The sequence below is a fragment of the Elaeis guineensis genome, chromosome 13 (genome assembly GCF_000442705.2).
Source record: "Elaeis guineensis isolate ETL-2024a chromosome 13, EG11, whole genome shotgun sequence".
Taxonomy (NCBI): Eukaryota; Viridiplantae; Streptophyta; class Magnoliopsida; order Arecales; family Arecaceae; genus Elaeis; species Elaeis guineensis.
In genome coordinates, this window is record NC_026005.2 from 75671973 (window position 1) to 75698166 (window position 26194).

At 33.5% G+C, this 26194-nt stretch overlaps 2 protein-coding genes across 7 annotated transcripts; one reads left to right on the forward strand and one right to left on the reverse strand.

The window, feature by feature from the left end:
* The first annotated feature begins 13238 nt into the window (after window positions 1-13238).
* On the forward strand, window positions 13239-16831 carry LOC105055906 (uncharacterized). The gene is made up of 5 exons (XM_010937927.4): window positions 13239-13391; window positions 13615-13735; window positions 13947-14050; window positions 16210-16341; window positions 16432-16831. The coding sequence occupies exons 1-5, from the start codon at window positions 13389-13391 to the stop codon at window positions 16456-16458; spliced, it is 387 nt and encodes a 128-aa protein (XP_010936229.1). The 5' UTR covers window positions 13239-13388; the 3' UTR covers window positions 16459-16831.
* A 576-nt stretch (window positions 16832-17407) lies between these two features.
* On the reverse strand, window positions 17408-25365 carry LOC105055904 (uncharacterized). 6 transcript variants are annotated; one of them, XM_010937923.3, is made up of 8 exons: window positions 25217-25365; window positions 22223-22319; window positions 21857-21978; window positions 21068-21197; window positions 20905-20969; window positions 20614-20809; window positions 18727-18840; window positions 17408-17658 (listed from the first exon to the last, which is right to left on the reverse strand). In XM_010937923.3, the coding sequence occupies exons 2-7, from the start codon at window positions 22284-22286 to the stop codon at window positions 18731-18733; spliced, it is 687 nt and encodes a 228-aa protein (XP_010936225.2). In that variant the 5' UTR covers window positions 22287-22319; window positions 25217-25365; the 3' UTR covers window positions 17408-17658; window positions 18727-18730. The 6 variants fall into 6 exon arrangements, with proteins under 6 accessions (XP_010936225.2, XP_073103507.1, XP_010936226.2 ...); XM_073247406.1 differs by having other exon boundaries at window positions 22223-22315; window positions 25217-25336; XM_010937924.4 differs by lacking the exon at window positions 25217-25365 and adding an exon at window positions 24172-25210 and having other exon boundaries at window positions 22223-22315.
* Window positions 25366-26194: the final 829 nt, after the last annotated feature.

Consider the following 26194-nt stretch of genomic DNA (forward strand, 5'->3'; position numbering starts at 1 on the left):
TGACTAAGATGCGCTAGAAGGCTCTTTTGTTGTATCTAGAGATATAGCCAAAAAGGACCATATCGTGGGATGCAGGCTCTTGATGCAGCCTTGAAGCTCATAATCATCACCCATTCTCTCCAATAATTACAAGATAACAGTATTATTGTGACTGCAATAGTAAAATATTATTATAGTATTATCATAATTTTTGTTATATTTTTTGGTACAAATTAATAATTAACATCATAATATCATATGATAATATATTACATTCAATAATAATATAATTATTATATAAAATATATAAATATTATTATTATTACAATAATATGATATTAATTATTCTAATATATTATATTATCAATACTAAGTAATAATTAAAGCAAGACAATATGATAATTGCATGAGTGGATATTACATTATAATAGTCATTATCTTCTAAATTTTTATATATCGTATTACATTATGCTATATTATATATCACTTATATTATAAGAAAATATTACATGATGCTATATCATATTGCATGATTCTTGCATTACATTATATTATATTGTATTATACTATCTTATGATATATTATATTATACATTTTGTTATGACATATGATCCTATTTGATAAGAAAATATTATATTATTATATTATTAAATATAATATACTATGCTATGTTATGATATATTTTGTCTAACACTATAATCTTTCCTATACATTAAAGTTGAAGCCAAGGCCTTCTCAATGCGCCAAGTGTCGCTTATCCAGGGCCCCTCATTAGACACATGTCACTTGCCTAGTACATCCTCAGTATAACAAGTGTCGCCTATCCAAAGCGGTTGGCGGAGAGGGACGATTGGATGGCTCGGAGCGGCTATCTCTCCTTTGGAATGTCGTTTTTTATCTCGAGAGAGGCTCATGCAAGCAAAAGAAAAAAAAATCTGCATGGGATTTCTCGGAGATTTTTACTGCAGCTGATAATTTTTTGGTGCATCACAAAAAAAAAAGCGAGAGGGATGGAGGAAATGGCTTTGTTTCTATTTTGTTTAGGATAGGGTTAAAGTATTACATTAGAGAAGAGTGTGATTTTGGTTTACCTGAACAGTGATATGATGATCCGAAAGAACTGTAGCGACAGTTGAAGGGACTGTGGCGGCACTTGCAAAGAGATTTGGTGGCGAGAGGGGGGGGTCAACAGAGGTATGGCCATGGATGAGAAAGAAGATTGGTCGGTCTTCTATTTAAGGAAGGGTAGGAGCCGATGTGGTTCCACATTGTTTCAAGATTTTCTTTACTTTAGTGGGATTTTAATCAACTTATTAGACGTTGGGGGGTTGTTGTTGGGTTTTCTGCAACCTTTCAACTCCTGCGATGCATCATCTGAGAGGGATACATCTCTGGCCATCAGTGTAAGTATGCATTTTTTTTTTGAGACTCATGAAATATTTGGGGATCGCTGTCAGGTTTGCTACAACTTTCTATCATCCGAAATACATTATCTGAGGGGAGATCTTCAATCATTTTCACCTCTAGTGATTTTCATCCCTCTTTTATATTGTAATTTTTTTTTTGCATTGCCATGACTGAGATGATAGCATGGTGGAAAGAAGGTGCAATAGAAGATGCTGCTTGCATTGGGCAGCCATCCATTTAGTTGGAGATGTAAGGATGTGAAGGAGGAGCAATAGAGGTTACTGCTCGCGTTGGGCAACCATTCGCTCTGTTAGGAAGATAAAATAATTGAGATTTGAATAACTGGATTCAGATTTATAAGTTGTGGAATTTGAGTTAATGAGTCCGAGGTCCATAGATTTCAAATTTAGTTGGTTGGTCTATGGGTTAGTGGATTATGAAACCAGGTTGATTGAGTTAGGGTTAGATTGGAGACACGGTTAGGGTTCGGGTTAGGATCGATGTACGGTTCGGGTTAGGGTCAGGGTCATCAAAAATGGAATCACGGCTACAGGTTAGGGTTTGGGTTTGGGCCGTGGGACGGCTCAGATCAGAGAAGATGGCCGGAAAGCAAGAAGAAATGGTGGGTGTTGGGAATGAAGTTGAGGTTGGGCTTAGAGTTAAGAGGTGGGAAGGGTCATCGAAAAGGGGATCACGGCTGTACATTAGGATTAGGGTTTCAGTTGTTGGGGTGGCTCAGATCAAAGAAGATGATCAGAAAGCAGAAAAAAAGGTGGGGGTTTGAGAATGAAATCAAGGTTAGGCTTAGAGTTAAGAGCTCAGAATAAGAAGAATGCACAGGGAAAGTGCAATGATGGAAGTGAAAACCAAAAAAAAAAAGAGGAGAGTAATCGTTCATGAGGAAGCTAGGAAAAAAAATTGAGAGGATGGAAAACCTATGATTTTTGCCTTGGAGTAGGTCATCGACGTCTCTGTACTGAAGGAGACGAGAGAGGATGAGGTGAAGAGCCAAACTGCCAATTCAGACTGAGGAGACGGAAGAACCATGAGGAGTTTCACTATGTCCATCTTCGGGATGTTGCCCTCGATGATGGAGAGAAAGGAGAAGAGGGTGTGGGGGTGATGGTGCAGGGGTGGGTGGGGAGAAGGGTGGTGGGTAGGAGGGAACCAAAGGGGGAAAAGGGTTGGGGAAGTGTTAGTGGTGGGAGGCGAGTGAGGAAGAGGGTGATGCAATTGAGAGAGAGTCGAAGAAGGGAAGGGATGGGGGAAACGGCGCTAATGGGGCAAGCACCACATAGGACGGCAGTTGAGAGACAGTCGGAGAGGAGAAGGTGGGGGGAGGGGGGAGTGGTGTGGTGAACTGGCGACGATAAGGTGAATGGGGAAGGGGTAAGATTTACGGTTTTAAGGATAGAGGCGCATAATGAGTATGTGGGTGTAGATGCATAGGATCAGTGGGATAGGGCAAATTATACATGTTGCCGCATAAAAAAATCTATAAGGGAGTCGGTTTGTAATTCTTTGGTGTGAGTGTTCTCATAATGCTTTCTATGAGTCAACTGTCAGGTTTTTGAATTTCTTTTTTTTCTCGACTTGATTTTGTGTTGGGTATTTGTGTATGCACAAGGACATACATACATATATATGCATATATATCTGGTTGAATTCAATAGTATATGCATTTTTTTATCATTACTTATGATTTATATAATTTTATTTCAATGAAACTTGGTATAATATATTATTATGATGCTAATTCGATAATTTATTTTAATTTCAGAAATAAATTTAATTAAAATTTTTTTAAAAATCATCCTGCAAAAAATCCTGGCTAAGTTAGAGCTTATGCCACCACGGTATGATTTTTAGCTACAGTATTCTGATTTTTTTAAAGCCTATGTTTAGATTGCCCTTGAACCAAGTGAGGAACGGGAGGATGATCCATTTGAGCTAACTATGATATGGAGACGAATAGGAAGAGTACGGATTGAATCCGAAGAAGGTGCAGCAGAAAAAGTAATAAAAATTTTGAAAGATGCTTTTGAATTTGAAGTCGATGATCATAATTACGGGGATAAAGAATACTATAAATATCAGTATTGAGAAATTAATGTGGTTTATGATGATCTTAATGTTAGGTATAGAACCTTGAAGCAAAACTATTATTTGACTATTGATAAATATAGAGACTTAAAAAATGATTATGATGCATTGTAGGGGAAGGTTAACAGATATAAAAAAATGCTTTGTTTGGATGTCAAATTATCTGTAGGAGAAAATTTAACATGGAATCTATCTCCCCCCTTTTTGGATATAAATATTATAAAAAATATATAATATCTTTTTTATGATATAGACATTGTCGAAAATGTTTAGACTTTTCATTTAGATCAAATGTAGAATATTGATAAAAATGCTATCCAATATGATCGGTTCTTTTAACATTTTATAGATCCATTTCTTTTCTCTTACTATTTCATATTTCTTTCTATCGACAATAAATATTATTGTATTTAAATTATTATTGAATATATTTATCTAATATTTATCATTTATATAAAATCCTTTTTTAGAAGGAAAATTATGATTTTTTAAATGAAAAATCTACTTATTTTTTTTGTATATTATTTGTCATTAAATATAATATATCTTTGATGATATGAAATTAGAATTATTTGAAAAGATAAATTTATTCTATCAAGAATTTTTTCTCTCTTATTGCTAGGGTTAATACTCCGAATATGCTTAGTTTTTTTTCCTTCTTTTTTTTAAAAAAAATATCTAATCTTGCAATTTATTTTGATTACAGAAATGAAATTAATCAAAATTTCATTGAAAAATATGAAAATAACTGATAAACTAGGATTTCATAAGCCGAACATTCAAGAAATTTTTTTTTGACATCACATGTAGAAATTGTACTCAAGCATTGAAATGGATCACCTAAGATTCTGAAAATTTGAGACTGTACATGCAAGGATCGGGACAAGGCAGATGAATCTACTGCTGGATTTATGATTGACAGATTGAAGGAGAAATTTAATTTTGAGATTGAGGATTTTAATTTTAATAATAAAGAACATTTCAAAAATATGTATGAAAGAATCAATAATGGGTATGAAGATCTTCAGTATGAACATAGGTAATTGCAATGGGAATACAAGTTGTCGGTCGGTAGGTATAAATATTTGATGGATGACTATATTAACTTGAAGAGGGAGGTCAAGAGGTATTAGAAAATGTTTCGTCCATATTCATAATCATTGATTGGCAAGAACAATATCTAGAGGAGTTTAGTTTATATTTTTTCCTGCATTGGCTCTTGGATGCTTAAGAGAAATTATTGGCACTTTAGGTTGCTTTTGTATTGCTTTGTTGCCCAAAAATTATTTTTTTAAGGTGATGTCTTTTAATTTTTTGGGATGATCTATTTTATTTTTTATATAAAAAGTAGATGTAATATATTTTTGTTTAGTTTATGAAAATATGGAATATATTGCCAATGCATCTGGATTGTCTATATAATTTCTATATTAGGCCATTATGGTGTGCTGTTTTTGTGATTTTTGTTATGCATGATTTATTTGATAGATATTTTAGAATTGTGATAAATATTCATTACAAAAACTTTAATATTGCTTTACTTATTTAAAAAAATGGTGATTATCAAATTTGCTGATTGAATTTACGTTAGTCTTTATAGTCCCTTGAAAAGGTTCGCTTGAAATTTGACGGCATATCCATTGTCCAAGAAATTTATCATATATTTTATTCTTGATTTATTTTTAGAATATCATAATGCAATGTTAATTGCATTTTATATTTTGTTATAAGATTTATTATTATATGATGATACTTGTATGTCCTTTATTTTGTTTTATGCTTTTAAAATAAATTTTATCATATGTTATATTGATATTGATTGGTTGCAGAACTTCTATGGATTTATCATAAAAAAGATAATGATGGGAAAAAAATTGATGAAGAAAAGCATAGAAGCAATAAGAATTTTGCTTTTTACTTCTATTTTAATTTAATTTAATGATGATTATATACTTCTTTGAATGGCAATTTTTTTTTTCTCAAAAAAATTAGTATGGATCAACCCAAAATGTATAGGCAAAATCAAATGAGAATAATAAGCATTAGAAGTCAAAATTTATTGAAAAATAATAATCACTCAGGTGCAATCATTTTGAATTAACGATTTGCGCATATACACTATCGTTCCACAACAAACAATGAAGAAAATTTGGAAACCATGGCATACAAAAGAATTGAAGTTCTAAATTAAGATGGATTGCCCAATGATTCGAGAAGTGCAAATATAGAGATTGATGCCCATAGAGTTTTATAGATTGATATTGTTCAAAATGAAGAGGTAGAAACTAATGTGGATAATTTTCCCTTCGAGGATGATTTGGAATCGATTATGGAAGAAGGGGCAATCTTTTGTTTCCAATGCTGGATAATTTTTAAATTGTATATGTGATATAAAATTTTTATTTAATTTTTATATACTTTGGTTTTAACTAGCAACCAATTATTATCTATTGAAGAAAATACAAACACAACTTCACTTAAAAGATAGAGTAAGTACTTTCGTGATACTATTTTATTGAGAAAAATTAATCTGATATCAACAATCATAAAGAAAAAACTCTTTTTCACCTTTTTTCCTAATGCTGTAAGAATCTTTACAGAACCATCAAATCTGGGATCCTTTGAATATGAATGCTAATTTTATGGAGCATTATTCTGATATAAAGAATGTATGCAAAAATCACGAAATATATCTAGATCTGTATTTGCTCTATGTTGCCATGAAGAAAAGATTTATTTGCCATTCTTGAAAGAAACTCCGGCTTTTTTGGGTATTTTGTTGGATCATAGTGGAGGAAAAAGGGCTTTGAAAATTTGAGATCTTATGGGAGCCAAAATTGATAATGCAATTAATAGAAAATTGGGATCTTATATATTTCACATCAATAGTCAGAACCATCATAGAATGGGTTTACTTCTTTCAATCAATGAAAAAAAATCTAAATTTGTATAACTGTATATATATGATACTACAAACGAGGTGGATAATCGGGTGAAGGCATTAAATTCAAATGATAAAGAAATTGATATGGATCGAGATATTATTCAAGAACTGATAGAGATATTCAATGATAAAAATAAAATTGTCAAAGCTTTTACAATGGCAAGATATCATTTTAAGCAATTAGAGGTGTAATTAAAATTATTAGAAAAATATCATGGAGATGGTCTGTAATATTGTCCTCCTTCATACTCCGAAATAGCTAGACTGATTGTTAGTGATTTAGGATAGGTTGATCGTCAATGCGATATTATTGTCAAATATAAAATAGAGGGTTTAAAGCGCATAAGTGATTTGCATCCCAATTTCATGATCATGTAGTATCCAATTTATTTCTATATGGAGAGGATGGTTTCAGAATTGATATTAAATATAGAAGTTCTTCGGACAAATGTTCCTCCATTAGACAATATGCTACTATGAGGAAGTTTTATGGATATAGGATACAACAGAAAGCTAATAAGGTTAAGACATTGATAAGAGGAGGACAATTATCCCGACAATATATAGTTGATACTTTTTCATGTATTGAAGAAGAGAGATTGGATTATATCAGAAGAAATCAAAAAGATTTATGTTTAAAAATTTATCAAAAAATTAAAGATGCAGTGATTCATGGTGATGTTGACGGAAATGCAATCAAAAAAAGAATCATATTATCATCAAATTTTACTGATAGCCCAAGATATATGATTTAGAATTATCAAGATGTGATCACGATTTATAGATGGCATGGACATTTTGATTTATTTATTACAATGGGTTGAGATTCAAGATGCTTTAAAGATAATTTCTTGTCAAAGATCTAAATATAGATCTGACATTGTTAGCTGAGTTTTCAAAATGAAACTCGAAGAATTAATGTCAAACATAACGAAGAAGCATCATTTTGGAAAAACAATTGTATCCATTTTTGATGTCTTTTGCAGTATTATATACAATAGAATTTCAAAAGCAGGATTTGCCACATGTTCATATCGTACTCTGGTTGAAATCAAAATACAAATATCCAACAGTAGAGGATATTAATTCTATTATTAGTGCAAAATTATCTGATAGATTGATTGATCCTATAGCCTATGATTATATTATAAAATTTATGATGCATGATTCATGCGGTGTAGATAATCCTAGATCGCCGTGTATGGGCAAAGGTTATTATTCAAAAAAACTCTAGAATCAAATAATGATCGATGAAAATAGATTTGCTATTTATAGAAAAAAAATGATGGCCACTATGCTATCAAAAATGGAATAATGCTTGATAATAAATTTGTTATTCTATATAATTTAGATTTAATTGTATGTCATCAAATGCATATAAATGTAGAATGGTATAATAAGTCGAGGTTGATCAAATATCTATTTAAATATGTTAATAAAAGAGTTGACAGAATAAGAGCTGTTATGACAGAAAAAGTATTAGTTAACGACAACACCAGAGAGCAACAATATGAGCAAGTTGATGAGATTAAGACATATCTTGACTGTAGATATTTATTAGTATATGAAGCTATATAGAGATTATTTTTATTTGATATTCACTTTAGAAAATCAACTATTGAACGATTGGTTGTGATCTTCCGTTTATGAATAGAATAACTATCATGAGAATCAGAATCTAATATCTATTCTTGGAAGAAATGATGTATGTAAAGCTATGTTTACAAAATGGATGAGAACCAATAAAACATATGATGATACTCTACATTTAACTTATGCTAAATTTTCTATAAAATGGGTATGAAATTCTAAAGATAAAATCTGGGCAAGAAGAAAATTGAAATCAAACAGGTTAGATTGTTTATATTCATCCTAGCTCTTGTGAATTATATTATTTAAGAATACTTCTGAATGTGGTGAAAGGGTCAAAAAATTATGATGAGATTAAAAGTATAAATTCTATTATCCATCCAACATTCCTACTTGCATGTAACATACTTAGTTTATTGAATGATGATAAGGAATGACATGAAGTATTGTATGAAACTTCTTATTAGGCAATATCATCAAAATTAAGATAGCTGTTCATTATCTTGATCGTTTATTATGAAGTAGCTAAGCCAAAGAAATTATTGAAAATGCACTAAAATTTTTTTTCGAATGACATCATCAGTAAACTTAGAGATATAATATAGCTTTCTAATCTTCAAATTCTAAAATCATGGTTAAAAACTATGTTTTATTTGATTTGAAAGAATTATTTGATAAAAATGCTTGTTCTCTGTCGAATTATAATTTTCTAATGTCGAATAGGATTATAACTGAAGAATTAAATAATAGGTTGTTAAGAGAAGAATTAGATTATGATATATATGAATTACAAGAGGAACATTCATCATTATTTAAAAAATTAAATGAGAAACAAAAAAAGATCTATGAATATGTATTGGATGCTATTAATGAAAATAAAGGCAGAATATTTTTGTATATGATTATGGAGAACAGATAAAATTTTTCTCTGGCAAACAATCATTTCAAATATCAGATCAGAGGAAAAAATTATGTTGACCGTATCTTCTTCAGAAATAGCATCATTTTTATTGTCTGGTGGGCGAACCGTACATTCAAGATTTGAAATACTAATTCAAGTTAATGAATGTTCTACATATAAAATAAAAAAAGAGGATTCAGCTCATAAAATTAATTGAATCTATAAGTTTAATAGTTTGGGATGAAGCTTTAATGAATCATACAAATTATTTTGAAACATTTGACAGATCGTTAAAAGATAATCTACAGAATAATAATTTGCATGGATAGAAAAAATTGTTTGACGGTAGAACTGTACTTCTTGGAGGAGATTTTAGGCAAATTTTATCGGTTGTTGTTGGCGGAGGTAGAGCCAAAATAGTTGATGCATCAGTAAGTCGGTCATATTTATGGAACAACTATAAAATTTTTGTTCTGACAATGAATATGAGATTATTGAATAACAATATCAATGAAGATTCCAAAATAACATTGGCTAATTTTAGTAAATGAATTTTGGATATTGGGAACGAAAAAGTTTCTACTATTACACTAGAAGAAGAAGAAGAGAAACCAACATAGATTAGAATTTCGGATAATTTGCTCATAAAAATAGATAAAGATTATATTCAAAATATTGCTTCAAAAGTTTATGTAAATTTTGAGGACAACTTTGCTGATGCAACATATCTAAAAGAAAGGGCTACTATTATATCTATAAATGAAATAATTGATGAAATAAATAGTTACTTGCTTTTCTTGGTTCCAGGCAAAGAAAAGATATATTTAAGCTTTGACATGATATACAAAATGTCAATAGACACTATCATTGAAGATGTTCTTTATCTGATTGAATTTTTAAATTCTTTAAAATTTAATAATATTCTACATCATGAGTTGAGATTAAAAAAAGGTGCTTCAATAATGTTATTATAAAATATCAATTAAAATGTGGGACTCTATAATGGAACGGATTGATAGCGATTCATCTAACAAGAAAAATTATTGAAGCAAAAATTATTACAGACAACCACATCGGTACTAGAGTTTATATTCCTCACATCATGATGCAGGTTATGGAGATGAAATAGCCATTCATTTTCAAAAAAAGATGATTTTTGGTGAGACTCTATTATGCTATAGCTATTAATAAAAGTCAAGGTCAAATATTAACTAAAGTTGGGCTATACATGTCAGTCCAGTATTTTGCCATGGTTAGCTCTATGTTGCATTCTCGCATATCACGACATATAATAGATTTATAATTTTGATAAATAATGAGTATGCAGGATTCAAAAATTATATAAAAAATATAGTTTATAAAGAAATCTTCTCAGACTTACCTTTAGGTATTGTGTGATAAAAAATATCATTTCTTTGTGATTTCATCAATTTTCTAATATTTATATCTATGCATATATATATATATATATCTAATATATTATAGTATTTTTTTGTTGCAAAAAATAAAAAAAATATGGAATATACTTTACTATCAGATTTGTCGTTATAGAGATAAAATTGAAAGATCAAAGTCAAGATCGCAAAGATTTGGGATTTGATAAATCTTAATGCCAACAATCAGCTATTAAGCGTTGACTGTATCTCAATTGATGAGAAGATTAAAATACCAATACTACTGTTTGAAATATTTTATTCATAATTATAAATTAAAACCAATACTACTATTTGAAATATTTTATTCATAATTATAAATTTTATACTAACCCTTTTTTGGAATCGAGGGATATAGGGGAGTACTATATAGACATCAGTTTGTAAGAAATATGCTAAACAATTCAAGAGTTCTATCGTTGAAGGAAGTATATATACTTTTGAAAAATTTAATGTTATATCAAACAAAAAGAAATTTCAAGCTACTATGCATCAATATATCATCTATATAAATAGATGGACAAGCATACGACAAATCAATGATAATGACAGCTCCATACTGATTCAAAAATTTAATTTTATCGATTTGATAAATTGATGGAGAGAAGTGTTAATGATCTTTATTTGATAGGTACATATAAATTTTATCCTTCTTTTTTTTTAAAAAAAATTACATTCTTCTTTTTATTTTGCAGATGTTATTGGTCACAACATTACTGTTGGATCTCTCAAGCTAATTTATGTTAGACAAAAAATGGTTTATAAAAGAAACTTGGAGATAGAAAATTTAAGGTTATGTATATCAACCTAAATACCATTTTGTTTATCATATGTGTTCATTAGCATTTATAAATATCCACATATTTTTAAATCAATGGAACATATATTCCTTATCATGCAGAATATACTGGTTACTTTATAGGCTAAATATGCCAAAGAAATTAATGAAGATATTGTCCATGCAAAGGAGAGGGATGGAATGGTTATCGTTATTTTGGCAGACATGACCATACGGATATATAAAGATGATCTTTATTTTATAATATTATTAATTTTAAAAAAATAATATCATCATTAGAGAATGTTTTGTATTGTTTATATTTATAGAAAAAATATGCCTATCGATATACTCGGCATTAAGATTCTATATGGATATACAAATACAAAAAATAATAGAGTATCAAAATAAGTTAGGACATAAAGGAACTGATATTATGCTTTAAATAAAACAACAGCTAGATATAATAATTTAAGCACGATTGTTAATTTTTGTATAGAATGGAAGCACAAGTTGCTCCGATTGAATTTGCAGAGAAGGGACAACAAATTATTGTCAATCCTCAATATGAAGCTACTGTAAATAGAAAAACAATCTGAGATTTACTGGAATTGAATCCGCATCCTTTTTAGGTATAGTTCAAAATAATCAATAAATTATAATATTATTTTTAGAAAACTTAAAGTATTCTTTTTTATTTTAGGGGATAAAATTTACATGTAAAGCTATTCTTAAAAAAATTGATATTTCTCATGGATGGTGGTACAAAACATGTTATAACTGTAGTTTACGGTGACACATTCTGGTGTAATCAATGCAATAAAAATGACCAATCTTTAGTGCCATAGTATTATCATAATATCTTTTTGATTATCATTTTTTCTTTTGAATAGATATATATTTTAAATATAAAAATTTATTTTCATTCAATTGAATCTATTAGGTACAACTTGAATGCTATTGTTGAGGACATAACTGAAACAATAAATTATATTATATTCAAAAAATTAGTGCGGCAATTGATAGCTATTCTAATGCTTAATCTTGCAATAGATGCAAAATTTGACGGATTCACTCTTCCAACTGTGATCAAGAAAATTCTCAGTGTCACTTATATCTTCCAAGTTATGTTTGGCTTGCAAAGATTTGATGATAATGATCATACTTTCAAAATGACAAATATTTTTTAGGATAATGAATCTGATCCAATTAATTTGCCTAGAAGCTCTGCAGCTACATCTTCTATGTCTCAAATGCTAGAGGAACCCACTTTTTCAACTTCTCGAAAATAAGTTTGGCGTGAACTTTTTCAAAAAACTATTTTCTTACGAAGAACATCAAGTACAGAACAATAATATATTTTAATTACTCAAAATTTATTTTTGAAAAATAAAATACAAATAAATTTTATTAACTATGCAGGGAGTCGCCAACATTACCGTCGGCAAAAAAATTACGTCCAAAATATTTTGACATTTTATTTCTCATATTATTTCATGATAAAATCTTTATAATTTCATTATATTTTTAATGATTTTCTATAATATTTATGCAGTTCAGATGATCATTCCAAAGACATTAAAGATTGAAGATTTATTTCATTTTGCTTTCTATTTTGTTAAGGCTCGCTGTGTAGCGCGGGTCTCATACTAGTGTAATACTATAAGATAACTTTGAATTGTGATGCATATCATTACATCAAACAATATATTATGCTATATAGTGATATATACTATACTATATATTTTTATAAATATTTTTGATATAATATTATCAGAATTATATAGTGTGACAATGTTATAATGATATAATAACATCAATGAAGATAATTTTGTCGTTGCAAGTAATCACACTCATTTTGGATTAAGCAAACTAAACACAAAAGAGTAGAATCTTGTAAATACAAATACAGAATTATAATTACTGCATTTAGTAATGCAGACAATGAAATAACACCCTTATAATCCGTTTACAGTAACCACAAGGACCCTAAAGCTAATAATGTTTTCTTTCTCTTATTTATTTATTTATTTTTATTGGTATGTGACGAAAAGACCCCAAAGCTAATGCCAACCATCTATCAAATGCCCCTTTTAGGTTACAACGTTGCGGGCGAGCATGTTATCGCCTAAATAATTAGGGCACACGTGTTCGGGCCAATACTTAAAGACCGGGAGCGGAAGGGTTTTAGAGCCTTCTCTCCTTTCCGCCGAGAACAGAGAACAACAGTCGAACACCTTCCAGAGCCAGAAAATGGTGATAGATCTATTCCTCCCACTCTCTTCTCCCTTCTCCTCTCTTTGCCCCTTGTTTGCTTTCCATTGTTAGTGTTTCTATTCATGTTTTTCTTCCTAAAGCACTCCTTTTTAATGTTTTTTTAATTCTCGGTTTATTGTTGATCTTTGTTTGTATCGTCGCTTCTCTTGGTACATTAATTGATATACTTTGTTCTAACCCTTCATCGTTTCACTCTCTTTAGGCCACCGAAGTCGTGAATCCAAAGGCGTATCCTTTGGCCGACGCTCAACTGACGATAACCATATTGGATCTCGTCCAGCAAGCGGCCAACTACAAGCAGCTCAAGAAGGGAGCTAATGAAGGTGGCAATCTCGCTCATCAATATTTTTCCTTTGCTTCTGTTTCTCTTTTTGATGCTTTTCTTTTAAAAAGTTTGAATTTTGACGCAACAAAAAGAAAAAAGTTGGGATTTTAACGCATTAAAAAGAAAAAAAATTGATTTTTAGTGTTTTTTGGCTACTTATATGTATTGTTTAATGTCTGTATTTGGATTTTGATTCTTTGTTTGTACAGCGACGAAGACTCTGAACAGGGGCATCTCCGAGTTTGTTGTGATGGCGGCGGATACAGAGCCACTTGAAATTCTTCTCCATCTTCCCTTGCTTGCAGAGGATAAGGTATATATTTTCTCTGATGCTTTATTAATTGAATATTCTTGTTATAACTGCTGCTGTTATTTTTACTTCTGGACTGTATGTGGGAGTTGAGATGACTACTAAAGGGCACAAACGCCAGTGAACAGCCTAAATTTTTATAAGATAAAGTAAATTTCCACCCTCCAAGTAACTTCAAGTGGTCCCTAAACCCGAACTCTTGGTAGTGAAAAGGTTCCTAGTTTGGTGGTTTCTCTATGAAAAATCCCCATGACGGCTGTTTATATGTAGAAAAAAAAGTTCATCAAGTATTCACTTGTGAACCAGAATAATCAATTTTGGAAGCCTTACAATCTTTGTACTACTTCACCATCTTCTTTTTGATGATCTTGGCCTTCTGTAACATATTTTTGTATGGCTCAGATTTTCAGGGTGCACAGGTGAGGGCTCCAACAAATTGCATAATTAGGCATGCATAAGATCATTAAATCCTGCATAATAGTTATGACCCTACTTATGTTTAGTCGGTTGCACAAATTGTACATGTAACAGTTAGATGTGAAATACAGTCTCCATTATACTGATTGAGCACATTTGCAAGTGAATCTATTCCATAACACCTGATGTTTGGGAGTGCAAAGAGTGCAGTCTGTTGGTTAAGTTGATGTATGCGAGATGAAAAGCATCATAATTTGTTGGGGAGGTTGGTGCAGTATAGAATTACATAAAAGTTTTCAATCAGAAAGCATGGCTTGTCTCCAAATAGATGGTACACCTAACCTTATTAACACAAAATCTTTTCAAGCACTTTCTTTATCATCCACTTAGTACTCAGATGACATCAGCAAACATATCTAAGGGTCTAGATTTATGATTGTATTAGTATTTGTATGTATAGTCGAATGGCACATCGCAGACTATTCTCTGCCAGGCTAAAATAAATTTCATAGGTATCATTTATGATATTTGTTCAATTTTGGTATCAACAGTTAAAGTTAATCGGTAAATCCAGATTATAAGCTCTTTAGAGCTGGAGTCACCTATACAATCTGAATTGGCTTGGCTGATGATATATGTTCACGAAGTTCGGAGGATTCTGCAGGTTATTGGTGTATGATTACTTTCTTGTCCTGACATCTAATACCATATGTACTTAGCAAGTTCACCTTAGAACACACGCGACTTTCCACATAACTTTGTTATTTCAAAGCATGTTCATTTCATCTTTACACGACGAGTTTATGAAAATTAATAGCAGACATGCTAGACATGCACTTGATTCAGAGGTGGTCGTATATTTTTGTATAATGATTTCAATCATAAAAGAAATCAATAGTCTCAAGATATTTTAAAACATGAACTTATGATCAAAAATAATTTTGATAAATGCTGGGAATCAGCATTGTACTCAATGGATGGATTACTCAATGATTGGGCACATTGCGATATGCTTGCTCAGTTTGTATTGATGCCAGTGGAAGAGGTGTTTTTGAACCGTGAAAGAAAATGGATACCTCTATTGGCATTTTTTTTTTCCATGTTTGTATTGGAATTTCGAACAATGAGTCGCAAAAATATTAGTGAGGACTGATGATGCTATTAATGTATTCAAATTTTTAAGTGGAAGCCCAGCTTAGAAGTGAGCCAGCCTGTGTGTAGTGGTGTTACATAAAATCTAAAATTCCTATTTTGCTGTATTTTCTCACATAAAATCTGGCCATCTGAAATAGCACCTAGATTTGTTAGTTATGCCTAATCATATGCTTATTATTTCCTTTTGTTCCCTGTGGATCATGAGTTGGACATCTATTTCATGAAAATTTCTGGTGTGAGTCCTCTATTGATTAGTAATCATTCTTGTGTCTATTATAGAGCAGATCTCTTGTAACACTGGTGACTACCATCCGAGCAAGTTATTCTACTCCGCCACCTTGTCTTATCTATTGTTTGTTAGGATATCCAACCATCATGCCAAGACATATCAGCAGTTACTTGCTATGAACTTTGTAGCTCACTGTATAGTGTGTAGTTTTTAATGTGTCAAATGAAAATTGGAATACAAAGTTTCATTTTTTGTTTAACTGATTTTATAAATCAGTAGCCTGACAGTATCAGCCATGAACTTTGTGTTTACAAAAGTATTCTGCTATGATTACTAAATTACCTCTTTTTCATCATGCCAGAATGTTCCCTACGTGTTTGTTCCTTCGAAACAGGCACTCGGCAGAGCTTGTGGAGTCACGAGACCTGTTATTGCTTGCTCAGTGACTAGCAATGAAGGTAGCCAGTTGAAGTCCCAGATACAACAACTCAAGGTGGGTTTCTAATTATGCCCTCGTATTTAATTTGTAATATTGCTTTGTGATATTTGCTTATTAGTGATCACTTACCTTGATGTAATGCAGGACGCCATTGAGAAGCTTCTCATCTAAATGTCAGAACCTTCGCCATGATCGGCCTCCTAAGAACTTAACCATCTGGAGGCTTGGATGGATTACAGTGTCATGTTTCTAGAGAGGTCGTTTACTACTACTAGATTCCCCATGTCTTGCAGATCTAGGGTGTAAAATATCACCTTTATTTGAGAAGGATGGGATGGAACTCTCTTATTATTGGAACTCCTGTTAATGGTAGTGAATAGGAATTTGGAGAGAAATTTCTGCTAGTGGTATCGTCCGTTACGGGGCTTCCTGAAGACTTGATTATGTATTTTTCTAGTTTACTGTGATTTTGTAGCTCTAGTTGTCGCATATCCATTTCATTGGTGAGGTTTGATATGCATGATATTTAGACCTTGTTGGATCATTTGGTCAGTTAAAGTGTTTGGATCCTGTGCTCTGCTGATGATAAATAGAAGGCTTAGCATCACGGATAAAAACACATTACCAGCTTGATCCATGTAGCAGAATATCGCGCTCGTGCCGTCATTACGTATTTCTTTCCATCTGCCCAGTTTTAGATGTCCGGTTCTTGCGTCCTAACTGCTGTCTGAACTCTGCTGTTCCACCGGAGCTACTCCCGCTAACGTGTGCAACATTAAGAGCCTTCCTGGAAAGGAAATTGTTTAGTCTTGAGAAAAAAGAGAATTTTGACGCATTGATATCTTGAAGTGGGTGTTTGCTTCTGTAGGCAGGTTGGGCCTTCTAAAGTTGAGCGCAAAAAAATAGTCGGAAGACTCAATTAAAAATGACAACCGCAGTGCTCTAGCCTTTACCAAAGTGTCTAACCAGACACACATGAACATATTCTTTACAGGCATAAATTGCATCATTTGCTGATCTTTTTAATGAAAATAAATGTGAATCTTCCGAGTGCAAAAATAACCCGGACAAACCACACCATCAATCATATCAGCACGAGCACAAGAAATTGCCCCGGTCATAATAAATCCAGCCTTTGATGGTCAAAACTGTTAATGCCAACAAACTATTTCAAATGTGCAGAGGGTAGCATCTGTATCATTTCTTTTTCCTTCCCCAAAGAATTTACAAAACTGAACTGGCTTGGTAATCTTTAGCAACCTAATTGAACTACCGCCTCCTCTTGGGAAGGAGAAATTGTAGTTTGGAACATGTTGAGTGGATGATATTGAATTTGAGCCCAGATCCATATTCACCATATGCTTCAACGAACTGCAACAGAAATATTTACATTTAGTTACAGGTTGTCACGATTTCCTTGCACGACTATTACATATAGCACGAAAGGAATTACCCCTTGAGGCTTAAAAAATATTGGAATTATTTTCTAAGGTGAATTACTAAAGAAGGAAATAATACTTTCACATACATGAGCTTCATAACAAGCATTCACACTGATAAACAACAATGTTTCTTTAATTCTAATGGAGCTGTTAAATGAAGAATATACATAAACTGCAGATCATCTAAGAATGCACTGACAAGAAAAATATGGGCAAACATAAACATAATATTGACATAGCAATCTATGTTGTAATGGCTTCATGAAACTTTTATATGTGACTGCCTCTGATCCAAAAGACAATAATTCAGGGTGATGAAGTTCCATTGATCCCGGCCGACCAATCATATAATCAAAAAAGAAGAGTGCAGATTAGTTGTACTAATACATATGCGTCTGACTGTAGAACATGTTATTTATCTAAGATATCAGAGAAGGTTCACTATTTTGGTGCTGGACCACAGATCTGTACCATCTTATTATAGTATCAGTATGCGATTTGATAGAGCACAACTTGACATACTAAATGTCGGTACAGTATGATGCAGTATATCGGTTCGATATTGATTGGTATGATATGTATAAGACCATATGATATGGACTGGTACGATATGATACTGATACGATGTTTCTCTTTTTCTTTCATTTTCAAATTAAACTATCTTTAACAGATCATTATACAAACCCATATAATAATAGGTACTTCCAGAATGGTCAAAGAGGAAGAGATGAAATATGAGCTTAAATGCCTAGGTGTAAAAACAAATGCTTATGCCTGATATGCTGGTGCCTTTATACATATTGATGCTCCCTTCAGTTTATTCTTATCAAACTTCGTTCCATCTATTGGTTGACTAAACTAATAAGAGGCAGCAATGTCCATATACCAATAGAAGCATGTGGATATTTTTCCCTTGTCATATATTGCTATTCTGATGTTCAGTAGATCAGAAACAAATACAAACTTCCACCTAGGGTGAGAAGACTGAAGGTATTACCATTTCATTCATTAGGCAGTTGATTTTGAGATTGTGAGAAAAAGTGCTTGGCTTTACATGCAACCTCTGCTTCCAGTATTGCTTCTAACATTATATCAGATCCTCTAGCTTCATCTGACATTACACAAACAAAAAGGGTTCCTTAGAAGAGAGATATTTTAAATGCACTTGCACATATGAGAGGCCATAAAGTGCACTCTCAGGAAAAATGAAAAAATTCATGCTCATTTAATACGTCTGGAAATTAGATATGCCAACAACAATTGAAACACCAAACCTACATGAATACCAGTCAAGGGCAAAGTACGGCTACACTCTTCAAAGTAAATTTATGTCTGATAGAAACCAGAAAACAATAAGCCACTATCAAGTATGGAACCACCAAGTGAAGAGAGCAGTCAGTTTGATCCACCAGAACATCTAAATAGAAAGTTACTCTATCAAAAACGAAGACCAGAATAAATTATAACAGGAGTCTGTTTCATTTATAAAGTGTAATTTATGAGCAAGGGTACAGCAGACCAGAATAAATCATGCTCATTTATGCTAAAATGTTGACAATCATGGAAGAGCATAAGTAAGCGCATCATATGGAACAAACGAAGTGAGATATTCTCAAGGAATGTATCAAGATCCCCACAACTAATATTCAGAAAGCAGTACATATTTAACATGCCTCCAAAATAACATACAATCATCCAATTATTTGCTGAATAGAGGGAGGGACTAGTTATCATATGTATGAGATGCAGAAGACTTTATTTCAGACTTCTAGGTATGACAGAGGTTTAGTTCTCCCTGTATAAAATTGATTACCGCCTATTCCAACAAAACCAGTGTTGGGAATGGGTGGACACCTTCAATTACCATCAAAGCAATGAAAATTTATTCAATGATACCTGACTCAGTATCTGAAACTTAATGAATTATGCCCTTTAAAATTTAGGGAATAAGAAAAACAAGTACTCAAAGTTCTTGACAAATGCATGCGCACTAACAAGTCCATAAAAATAATAGTTACAAGTATCACCCCTTCTCCCACTATTTGGAGCTCAGTTTCACAAATCCTTCACAAACATGATAGTTTTTGGGCATTGCATACACGATAGTTTAATGCTATTTTTCTATCAAATAAATTGAACTGTTCTTGAGATAATACATGAATATTCAAAGCAGACTTGAAGTTAGGATTTGACGTGAGATGGAGGTCTCTCAAAGAGAGATAGACAACAAGCAGCTGCTTTTGACATGTTATAAAGAGCTAAAAGTATTTTTGCCGGGAAAACAATTCATACCATGAAACTTCTGGGAGTTAATGACACTGACATAGAATGTGCTTTGTCATTGGCTTTAGAGGATGGGTCCGTGTAGTCGCACAAGCTGGCAGCAGCCCAGCTTCATATTCATACGATGCATCCTATGTCAACTAATTAGAGGGGCTTTCTAAAAGTGCTAAGGCGAATGGGACTCAATTTTGTAATTGCATTTTTTCCCCCAGCTTGTTTGATTCAACAGGAAGCCATCTAGTAGATTGATTATTTGTTTCTTTTGCTAATTTCTTCAAAAAGTCAGGGTTGTACTAAATTTGGAAGGTCTTAGATGTATGAAGTTTCTGCATGACAAATGCTTTTTTTTTTTCCTCCTTTTTAAAAATTCATTGCATGAAAATCAATTCTAAATGAACTACAAAATAGGCTAGGCCTTACTGCTGCTGATTTTTAGTCTTTCAGTTAATTGTGCACTTTCTCAACCAGATTCAATTTGCATTTCTAAATTAATATTCCAGCATCTTCACAGATTTCAACAGAAACCAACTTGTTCTAGTCCATTAATCGCACAGAGCATTGTATCCCGATAATGATTGAAGTGATAGGATAATATCTTTACCACTATGCTTTGGAAGTAGCCCTGTGCTCTCAGCAGAGACAGGCAGAATAGTTAGGTGACCATCATCAGCATTTAGTTTCTCCGCATGTCCACTGCTTGCAGAAGAAGCTGTTTTAATAGCTGCGGATTCAGCTAACCTAGCATAAACCACTGCTTGACTTTGCAGACTTGAAGAAACTGTACTCGAATTAATATCCTGAAGAGAAGTGGAATGGGTGTTTTGAATTGCAACAAAGGTTCTAAACTGTAATGATAATTCTTAATGAAGGATAATCAGATGACTTTATGTACCTTAGGGATTGTCATCACAGGCTTGTGATCCCCTTCGGGTTTAGCAGCAATGTCATTTCCTGGTACTGTTTCAGAAAAGGCCTTCACAAAGCTATATGATGCAGAGTAACAGAGGGAGAGGAAAAATTCCTAATCATTTAAACATTGAATTATTGCTGCATACCATTGTTTTGTGCAGGCCCCTCACCATCTAACCTCCGAGTGAATGGAGCTGGATTCATGATTGAAATGCTTCGGATTTCATAACGAATAGCTTCTAATTGAGCAATCGTGTCTTGAAGTTCTTTGTGCACCTAAAAGGTTAAAAAGATATATTTATACTCGACGATTGTTAGAATACGAAAAATTTCCCTTTTAAAAGTAATACAGTTCAATTCTTTCTGCTGAGTTCTGTGTTTGCCCATTGCTCTTCCCTCTTCCACATACAGTGTATCAAAGTATTGAATTAAAATGATCAAACATATATAGCACTTGGATTCTAAAAATATTAAATGGTTTGGGGTCAAATTTTGCATCTAATTTTGAAAGTTTAATAAATTTAACATCAAAACAATCCATCAAGCTAATAACCGAGGTATAAAGTAACATTGTTTAAACTTGTAGCTTAAAACTAAGTTAACTTAAATAGTTGTTTATATTTGAAGCAACATGTCCACTATATCAAGAAGCAAACTCTTATTTCTAGATTAAAGTCAATCCACACACTGACTGATATATGTAAAAACCAACTGAATTTTCTAGCAAATTTTCTCAAAGAAGAAAAAACAAATATCAAATCCATTGTCAAGTCATAAGCTACAAATACAGTTTGGATACAGCTTATTTCCTTTGGTCTTTCACTTTATGATTCATATTGGTGGTGCTGGTGATAGATTATGAATATCATTCTAAACTCCCAAAAAGCCATATGTTTACAGGAAGTTGGAACTAAAAGCAGAGACAAAACTAGCACCTTGTTAGCTTGAGATTGCTGCAGAACAGTTTCCAACTGCCCACGGGCCAATTGAACATACCCTATTGCCCTCCCTGCCAGTCTCCCAGCTGTTCTTGCAATAATAGGAAGGTCTTTGGGCCCTAGCCAAATGAAAAGAAACAACAGCACACTAAGAACATTTAACAACTTTGTGATACTTGCAGAGCACAGTACACACACAAAAAAAAAAAGAAAAAAATGATGAGAGATCCAAAGAAATCAGATTATCAAGTCAAATTAAATGCATGCCGTGCAAGAAAGAATAATTGTTTCATGTGTGTACGTGTGTGTGTGTGTGTGTGTGTGTGTCTCAGAGAGAGAGAGAGAGAGAGAGAGTCCAAGTACCTATGAGAGCAGCAGTAGCTCCAAGTATGAGAAACAATTCACCATATGAAATTCCAAACACCATATCAAGATAATTGATAGAAAGTCAGAAACCTTCCTGCATTTAAATCATGAGAGATGAGATAATATATCTCTGATCCATCCACAGAAAATTAACTAATGCGACCATTGCTCTTTAGAAACCAAACTGAGTAAGAAGACTTCTTATCTCGAATGATAATTGGAGTGTAACTTGCATAAATAAACAGTTCATTGCTGCAAGTTGATAAAAATAAGTACATGCCATTTGAACATCTGAGGAGTATTTCCCTTTTTTTTTGAGTGAAAACATGATATCATGGATTTACAGGATCTTGGTCAAAAAGGTTTCTACCATTTTGAAACTTTTTATTTGACAAAAAATTTCGTTCAAAGCCTCTTTAAGAAGGATAGTCTTATCAGTTTGGCATCTATAGATATAAAAGCCTTTCATACAGAACAAAAAGTGAAATAAAGAATATTTATGCTTCAGGGCTGATGAACATCATCCAAACTGAAAATAAAATGTTTCAGAAGAAGCCTAATAACCAAAAATGATTACCCTCATAACAATTATTTAATTCTAGAATTCAGCTGTTCAAATCTACAGGATGCAATTTAAGATTAGAAACCATACTGTCTCTTGAGAACTTTTGGGATGATTGGAGGAAGAAATTTACATAGATAAATGATTACCATCATAAATGATTACCATCATTTATTTACAGGAAGAAATTTACAGGAAGAACCAAAAATGATTACCATCATAACAATTATTTAATTCTAGAATTCAGCTGTTCAAATCCACAGGATGCAATTTAAGATTAGAAACCATACCGCCTCTTGAGAACTTTTGGGATGATTGGAGGAAGAAATTTACATAAATAAAGGAAGAATGGGGGATGCGTGACATTCTAACGGCGGCAACCATATGGAGCACTTGTCACAAAAGGAACTAAAGGATTGGAAATGGGGTGTTAGACATAGCATTGAGGCAGTCGAGGAGTCATAAGTTAGAGTTGAAAAGAGCGCACCAACATAGTGGTCAGCCTCTGAGTGGTTCTCTGCATAGGAAACCCCTTCTCTCAACTAGACCAGACAAGACTCCAGCTCTGGAATAATACTCCTAGGATGCTGTTGACCTGAGGAGAGGTGTTTCATTCTGTTCTTCTGGGCCAATCTCAGCTCACTCAATCAGTTTCTACTTTTTTATTTTTTCCCAGCTCTCCTCTTTTTTTTGTTAGGTGACAAGCTTTTGGCTTGTCTCATTTTGATCTAATCACCTTCATTTCCTCAATGAAAGGATGGTTTAACCATCGTTTGCCCCAAAAAGTTAAAACTCTACAAATTATTTAAGAATCATGGAAGTAGGTGGTTCGAGTAAAACTAAGAAAAAGATACAACAAGGTGATATTTTTTATTTCTTAAGGATTACAGAGGTGCAAATTCAAATTAGCTAATTTTCATCAGTCAATCATGATAAACTTTAATATATGAAAGTTGTATTTCCACTTTTTTCTACTATAACAGTAAATCTGTAGTGTATACGAAAGGCAGCAATACGTATTATAAAGTCAAATGGTGGCACTGCAAGACCATCTTTTCAACTATTGTCAGGTCATGTCAAGGCTGTCTAACAATAATTCTTCTACTCCAATTAGTTAGGAGCTAACCATTACGCATGCCGTCTTCGCTACAAGAATTAGCACGCCAAATTTTCTATGGACATTTAGCAGAAGCAAATTAACAAGCATCTGATGTGCCCACAAGGAACAATACAACCATCCGCACATCCAATAGTACCAATGAACAATATAACGAAATAAGCATCAAATTTAATCCAACTTCCATTCAAATCAAATCGAAGGGCAAAAGTGAGGAAAAACTCATCAAATCTACAAAACCAGGGCATCTCGGTTGAAGAGACCTACCTAAAAGCTAGCTCTTGGGAAGTACTAGAGTCGCTGGAAATCGGCGGACCCAACGTCCGGCGAAGGGGGAGAGACGGCGCGCAGTGGCGGTGGAAAGGGACTAGGGAGGAGAAGCGAGAGGGAGAGAGAGAGGGGGATGGGAAAAAGAGGCTTCGCCTGCAGATTCGTGCAGCGGGAACAGCATGTTGCTGCCTCTCAACCGTCTGATTAGAAATATTGTTAGATTTCCGGACCTGCTTCTCCGCCTCCGTTGGGCTTTTGTTGGGTTTTTGGGCCTAACCCATCCGCTGCACCCGCTGCGTATCTATATTATTATAATAGTAAAACGATCAACAGGTTATGGGGCAGTATTTCGTGTTGACACGTGGTCGTTTGCAAACAAGAGGAGACAGCCGTGTGGCATCGCCCAAGCTTCCCCGTTCGGCCCTTCGTTGGCGTCAAGCCTCCCACCCGATTGAGACTCGTCGACGAGGATGTTGGCCTCCACATCCCTTCGTTCGCGTCAAGCCTCCCACCCGATTGAGTCTCCTGTGGGTGCCTCTCCGTGGTCGACGAGGATGTTGGACCCCACAACGAGGATGTCTCCCAGACGGTGACGCCGAAGGTGCCCGTGGCGAGGCTGCTGGTGGAGAAGCGGAGCAGCAGGCGGGCAACGATGGAGTCCAGGAGCTGTCGAAAGCACTCCCCCTCTCCCTGCGACGAACCCTACGATCCTTCCTTCTCTGCCGTCCCAAAATCCCCAGCCCTCAAATCCAAAGCCCGATTGCCATTCGGACACAAATTTCCCCTCCATTCGGACCTCCCCTTTGACTTCCGCTACTCCTACTCTGACAAAATATCATGCTTCTACCAAGATTAAGCTCTCAAAACCTCAAAGGACCAACTCACACCGCCACAACTCGCATAAAAATGCACAACCCAGCTGAAACTAAGAAACCCCCTCCGATCTCACTCAGATGTCCTCCTTCCCCACAGATCTCAGAAAAGAAGAATGAAATGAGAAGAAATGAAGCGAAAAGCAAAAAAAATTATCAAAAGGTCTTACCTTTCGATTTTTCGGTCTTTCCTTCCGTTGATCTTTCGTATGTTTATCCGGTTATCCCTCTGTTTTTTCCGGTCTTGAAGAGCTCCAATCGGGTGGGAGGGTTGGAGTGCCCATACTGGAAAGTTTAGACGGTGACTTGGGTTTTGTGCTGGGTATTTATATATAAGGGTCTAAAAGGGTAATTATATTATTAATTAACCGTGGGAGCTTGGCCTTGGAGTGTCCGAACTAGAAGCTTAGACGGTAGTCTGGATTTTGAGTTGGGTATTTATATGCAAGGATCTAAAAGATTAAATATTTAACCCACTGATTATATTTGTTGATTAATTTTAAAATTTAATATTTATTAATAAATAATTTATTTATGGGTTTGAATCTACTCAAGATATATTGGGCTAAATAGGTTTAATATTATACTAGAGAATATGCTTGAAAAATTAGTGATTAAGATTGAATTAAAATATAAAATTTATTTATTTTCGAATTGGATTTGGTAATGTTGGTTTAACTAGGGTTAGTTTAGAACTGGGTTTGTAATATTAGATTAAAATATAGAATTTATTTATTTTCGAATTAAATTTGGTATTGTTGATTTAATTAGGATTAGTTTAGAATTAGATTAGTAATTTTGGATACAGGAAGCAGAGAGGCAGAAGAGGGAGCACCGGTCGAGAAAATCGAGGGCAGCGAGAAGATCGAGGGTGAGGATGGTGCGGAGGTCGCCAATCTTTTTAATTTTTTTTCCATACGAATCATAAAGTAAAAAAAAAAATTAAAACCTTACAAATTTTAATATAGTTTTAAAACTATCGTAACTTCCGAATCGAACTGTGACATCTCATACCTCCACCTCCCATTCTTCCCCATCGTCTGCCATATCACCGTCTCCATCATCAATGATGGATTTTTTTTCGAATCCGTGCTCTCCAGAGTCCTAAGTTCAACCGCCTCCAGATCAGAGAGCCATGGGACAGCTCG